Source organism: Microcebus murinus, chromosome 28 (genome assembly GCF_040939455.1).
Source record: "Microcebus murinus isolate Inina chromosome 28, M.murinus_Inina_mat1.0, whole genome shotgun sequence".
Classification (NCBI taxonomy): domain Eukaryota; kingdom Metazoa; phylum Chordata; class Mammalia; order Primates; family Cheirogaleidae; genus Microcebus; species Microcebus murinus.
The window spans coordinates 10,891,839-10,898,027 of NC_134131.1; the positions used below are offsets into that span (position 1 = coordinate 10,891,839).

A 6,189-nucleotide genomic window follows, 5' to 3' on the forward strand; every position below is an offset into this window, starting at 1 on the left:
GTGACACTTGGCGTTAAACGTTGTGTCTTTCTACTTTCCCACTACAGCAATATTTGCCCAGCAATGTTCGCCTCTCTCGAGCAGATCCCAAGCCAGTCTCTTTCTTTTTCCTGATGATATAGACGGGTGGGCAAGGCTGGGAAGAACACTGAGAACAAGGGGATACACACACTCATGATTTAATTCCCTGCTTATTTTTTTTAAAGTGGACTACTAGTCCATTCCTTATGTACCTGTGGCTTCCCTATAGTAATTACACCAGGACTTTCATTTATCCTTTCAACACACGTCTACCGAGCACCCACCATGTGCCAGTCACTGTTTCCAGCACTAATAAGAGACAGACTTTTTTTCAGAAGATTGACTCAGTTGGGGTTTACTGAACAAATAAATAACATTCCGTTTTGAGTTTTCCTTCCTCACTTAGCTTTTCCTCTACCATTAAATTCAGGAAAGAAGATATGAATTGGGAGCTGAGAGGTCTAGTCTACCTGAAGTGCCCAAGAATCCGATGACTTTGTATCTCGAAGCCTGATTCCAGCGAAGAGGCTGCCAACTTGGGCTTTGAAAGATTTCTGACATTTGTCAAGGGGCCATTTCGCTAAACCTGAACTTCCTGTACATCCTAACTCCCTGGCAATAAGGGCAATAACAAGGAATGTTGTGAAAAATAGAGACTTAAAAACTGCATCTGAAAAATTAGGTTAGGAGAGCAGTTTTCTTGGGCTATTGAGATACTGAGTCCTAACCCCAACTTTTCTCCATCTCCAGGGTTTAAAGTGCTGCTCTATTTTTGCTGGAGATAATTATTTCCTAGCCACCCTGGAGACCGGCTGACCGACTTGCCACTCAGTCAGGTGGTGGCTTCAATGTATGTCAGTCCAGGACTAAAGATCACACGAACCCCATACCAAAGGCCTGGGCTTCTACAGTGGCACCCTGGCAGGGCACAACTACTTACCCACTAGGACAGATGTCTTCATGCTCATAATTACCCACTTGTAAGAGAGAATAGACGGACAGATTGTAAAGATTAAACATGTCAGGAGATTTGAAATAGGCCTGTCAAAGGGGGAGAAAAATCTGTACAAGGCAACTCTTTGGGCGGGCGCGGTGGCTCATGCCTATAATCCTAGCACTCTGGGAGCTGAGGCGGGAGGATCGCTCAAGGTCAGGAGTTCGAAACCAGCTTAGCAAGAGCAAGACCCTGTCTCTACTAAAAATAGAAAGAAATTAATTGGACAACTAATATATATAGAAAAAATTAGCCAGGCATGGCGGCGCATGCCTGTAGTCCCAGCTACTCGGGAGGCTGAGGCAGGAGGATCGCTTGAGCCTAGGAGTTGGAGGTTGCTGTGAGTGAGGCTGATGCCACGGCACTCACTCTAGCCTGGGCAACAGAGTGAGACTCTGTCTCAAAAAAAAAAAAAAAGGCCACTCTTTGACAGGCCAAATGAGGAGGAAAGAAGCCATTTAAAATTAAGAGCCTTCTAGGAGTGAGGCGCAGTGTTTAGGTCTTTACATCCATAATTTCCTGCCGTTTCATTTTCACGCCAATCAATTAGAGCTTGTCATTCTCACCGTTTTACAGCTGAAGATGGCCACTGAGTTCTTTTTCCAAGAGCACAGGGAATCTGGGAATGAAACTTGTCAACAGGGGAAAGGGCAAGCAGCCTCACCTGTGTAGAACAGTGGAGTCCGGCCCTTCTGGGTGTCTCCAGTCAGCACCTTTCACAGGTAACCACCAGGGCGCAGCTGCAACCTCAAAGCAACCCAGAACAGGCCGACGTTAGCTACGATGACTCCAGGCAAACACTACTGACTCAGCACGTGCGGCAAAGATCTCACTCGCTGCCTGCAACTGCATTTGGGTTACCAAACAGGTACCTTCACTAAAACATCAAAACTAAAGATGTACATACAAATCTTTAACCAAAAAAGGCATTATTTCATACCATAAAGTACCACAGTGAGCAAATAAATACGTATTTATATGGTGTGTAGCTCCAAGGGTTCTAAAAAGATGCACTGCCACCCAATCCTCTGGCATCTCTAACAAGTGAGACAGGTGGCGCTGCTATTTAAAACGTAGGGAAACAAAGTTAACCTTGGAATGAAGCACAGAGAGGAAGGTTGACCAAGGTGGTCAGAGATCAAGCTGGAGCACGCAGACAAAGCTGGGGCGTGTTTTCCAAAGATCCGGGTTCAGTTTCCAGCCCTGGGCAAGCTCACTACCTGTTTGTCCCTTCAGGGTCCTCATCTAGGGCACGGAGCAGATTCACCTGCTAACTAAGAATACAGAGGTCAAATCAGATAAAACTGGAAAGCGCTCAGCGAACAGTTACTAGGGCTTTAACTCCTGCTTTACGGTTCTGTTACCTAAAATAGCAACAGCAAGTGGTCCTCTTTTAAGTGAATGGTTTGGTTAACAACATAGGCTTTGGAGCCAGGCAAAATGAGATTTGAATCACGGCTCTGCCGTTCACGGTGTGACCCTTGGCAACTTATCCAACCTCTCCAAGCCTGTGTTCTCATTTGTAGATTGGACAGTAACAGCACCTACAAGCTCGGGCTACCACAAGGAGGAAATACAACATACACGCAGGGTTTATGACTACGCCTTTAGCAACTAAGGCCAATGACTTAGCAAGCAGTCAGCGAAGGGAACCAGTTTCACCGCGGCCCCATGACAATCAGTCATGAGGACAGCCACAAAAAATAATCATTTAATAATGATTATTATTATACAATGAGATAGAAGTTAGTCTGTAAAAAAAACAAAATAAAACAAAACAACAATAATCATCACTGTTGCTAATACTAGCTAAAGAACAGAAGTTTGCAAAGGATTCTTCTGGTACAAATTAGAGCAGACTCAAGTTCATCCCCACAACGCTGTTTCTCTCCATCATTTGCACCCGATGGGCTTGGCTGAGTGGAAGGGAAGGGAGGATGGGTCCCTGCTAATGCATATTACAGCAATCACAGGAAACACCCAACCCCATTCTTGCTCATTCTTCGTTCACATCAACACAATCAAGGCATTCACAGTATCTCCATCGCGATTCGATTTAAAAAGCCAATTTTTTAATATTTCAACCAAAAAGCTATTATGTCCTTTAACAACAATGCAGCAAGGTGTTTTGTCTCACAGAGAGCAGGAGAGTAGAAAGGGATGGTTTCCTTCTATTTCATTTGTGGCACCGCAGAACTCCAACACTGAGCACCACCACGAGAAGGTCCTGGTTCTTAAATTAAAAATAAAAATGCTAAAAAAAAAGCAAAATATGGCAATATGTTAACCTTTGTTAAATCTGGCTGGTAGATACTAGAATGACTTTTTTTCTTGTACCCTCTTGTGTTTTGAAATATTCTATCATTAGCAATTTTTTTAGAAAGAAAAATTTAAAAACCCCACTATTTGTTTATCCATTCTTCTTACTACAGGCACGTGGGCAGTTTCCAGTTTGGTGCTATTATGAAGAGTGCTGCTTCTGTGGATATTCTTAAAGAGTCTGTGGCCTTTGGCAAATACACATATGCGTTTCTGTTGCTTGTACACCGTGGAGTGGAACTGCTGGGTCATGGGGTATCTGCATGTACCGCTTTAGTAGAGACGGCCAAACATACGCCTTAGTGGCAGAACCACCCCCTACTCCCCCCAAGGTTTCCCACCCCTTCTTCAAAGGGGATCTTCCCTAAGAGTACAGAAGCCCCTTGGGCAGCTGCTCCAGTGACCTCTCCATCCACACTCTTTTCCTCTCCTTTTCCCCTCGATCCAATCTGGTTACAAACATTTACCCACTATATACCAGGCCCTAAGCCCAATTCCTAGAAGAAATCTATAGAGTATGACTTAAGATAGTTGGTATATTAATACTTCTAAAATTATTTATTTTACATATAATAATTCTTTAATAGCAAAAAGTAAGGGGGGTACAAAGTATGAAACTAGTTACCTCCTCACTGTCCTGCAAAAGTGTCTCAAATTAAAATTGGTGGGTTGGCCAGGTGCAGTGGCTCATGCCTGTAATCCTAGCACTCTGGGAGGCCGAGGCGGGCGGATTGCTTGAGGTCAGGAGTTCAACACCAGCCTGAGCAAGAGTGAGACCCTGTCTCTACTATAAATACAAAGAAATTAATTGGCCAACTAATATATATAGAAAAAATTAGCTGGGCATGGTGGCACATGCCTGTAGTCCCAGCTACTTGGGAGGCTGAGGCAGGAGGATCGCTTGAGCCCAGGAGTCTGAGGTTGCTGTGAGCTAGGCTGACGCCAGGGCACTCATTGTAGCCTGGGCAACAAAGTGAGACTCTGTCTCAAAAATTAAATAAATAAAATAAAAATAAAATTGGTGGGTCAAGGTATCACCTTACACACAGAGTTACAGTTTCTGATTCCATTTCCTCCCCACCACACATATTCCATATTCTCTCTCTCCCTGTCTCTCTCTCATTCTAGATATCTGCTTTTCATTTCTCCCAGTATCTCTCTTTTCTGAAATCTTTCCCATTACCCTAGCAACCCACCAAAAACAGACCAATAGCGTACAACACTTAGTCATGGAGCTATATGATGATCACCAACGTCAATGTGCACAGCGTAACAGAAAAAGAAGGTGCTCTGGCTGGAGCGTGGGGGCAGGGGACACCATGATAAAACTGTCCCTGACCACGGGCCACAACCCAGATTTTTAGTCCAAATTAATAAGACTTGAAGCAAGTATGCAAAGATACAACTATCATATATCTAGACATAATAGCCACTGAGCCCCATCCACTGCCAGTTCATCCTTTTCAGAATACTGACAGAGGCTGAGAAAAGTGCCCAGGCCATAAGAGGTGAAGGAAGCCTTAGAGCATGTGTCACTTCCAAAGAAGTCTGAAGATTATGCAGTTTTCATTTTCCACCACAGTCATGACGTGAGAACCATCTACACATAAACCAACCCGCTCCCTAGGGCAAGAAGCACCATGAGGGTAGGACAGGGAGAGGGTGTGATGGGTAAATCAAATGCAAGGGGGGTCCACATTCCTGAACCCCTCAAACTAGACAAAGTGTCGGTGCCCATAAGGAACCAAACTACGAGCCTGTCATCTGTGAGGCAGACTGTAAGTCACCACGGTAACGGTCAGATGCAGAGTCAGCAACCACTTACCCACCTGACATATGAATTAGGAAGTAATCAAAGTCAACACACAATTGGGGACTGGTGAAACCAGAGGTAGGGCCCCATTCTTCCTAGCCAAGTTGCCCTGGGAAAGCCAAGATATTTTCTGGCCAAATTCATGGCAAATCCCAAAGTCTCTGCATGCCTTTCTTTTCCAAATGTCACTGTTTTTTACCCAACATTAAAACAAACAAACAAAAAACTTGTTCTTGAACCAATTCTGTCTTGAAAATAAATGATATTCTACTACATTTAGAAACTTATGAAATAAATTTTTACATTAGCCATTTTATCAAAGTTATACTGTAAATTATGAATGCTCTAATTTTCTTTTTCTATCCTTTTCTTTCTTTCTTTTTTGGAGACAGAATCTCACTCTGCTGCCCACGCTGGAGTGCAACAGCCTGATCACAGGTCTCTGCAGCCTCGAACTCCTGAGCGCAAGTGATCCTCCCATCTCAGCCTCCCAAATAGCTGGCACTACAGGTATGCACCACCATGCCCGGCTAATTTTTTTTAAAGTTTTTGGTGAAGATGAGGGAGAGGTCTGGCTATGTTGCCCAGGCCAGTCTCCAACTCCTGGCCTCAAGCAATCCATGCCCCTTCCCTCAGCCTCCCAAAGTGCTGGGATTACAGATATGAGCCACCATGCCCAGCCTAATTTCTTTTCTTTAACAGGAATAGTCTTCAGGTGTGTTGTTTACACAGCAGAAACAACAACACGAGTGGCTTGGCATCTATGATAAACCTCGTGCTAAACAGATAAATGTTTTGGGGACGTGGCTGTCCACCTACACGTTTTCTGCTCAACTGGGACAACTTCCAGAGTTACAGCAGTCCCTATATCCAGGGGAAAAAGAACTTTTACATGACCTATTTCTACTCAACCATCTCCATAGCAACGGTCTGGGGTATAAGTTGAAACAGCTGTACCCGCCAGCCAGCCAGCCAGCGACCGATTACAAGGTAAATAGGATCCATGTGCCTACTGAGGTCCTCTTGAGAAACGGGCTTTGCG

General features: G+C 44.3%; 1 protein-coding gene across 3 annotated transcripts in view; it reads right to left on the reverse strand.

Moving 5' to 3' along the window:
- The window catches only part of SUMF1 (sulfatase modifying factor 1), a 103,301-nt gene that overhangs the window by 64,419 nt on the left and 32,693 nt on the right, over positions 1-6,189 (reverse strand). For all 3 annotated transcript variants that reach the window (XM_075998556.1, XM_012761154.2, XM_075998558.1), the window contains exon 4: positions 1,680-1,762. In XM_075998556.1, the coding sequence (XP_075854671.1) occupies positions 1,680-1,762 (83 nt within the window). The remainder of the gene's footprint in view (positions 1-1,679; positions 1,763-6,189) is intronic.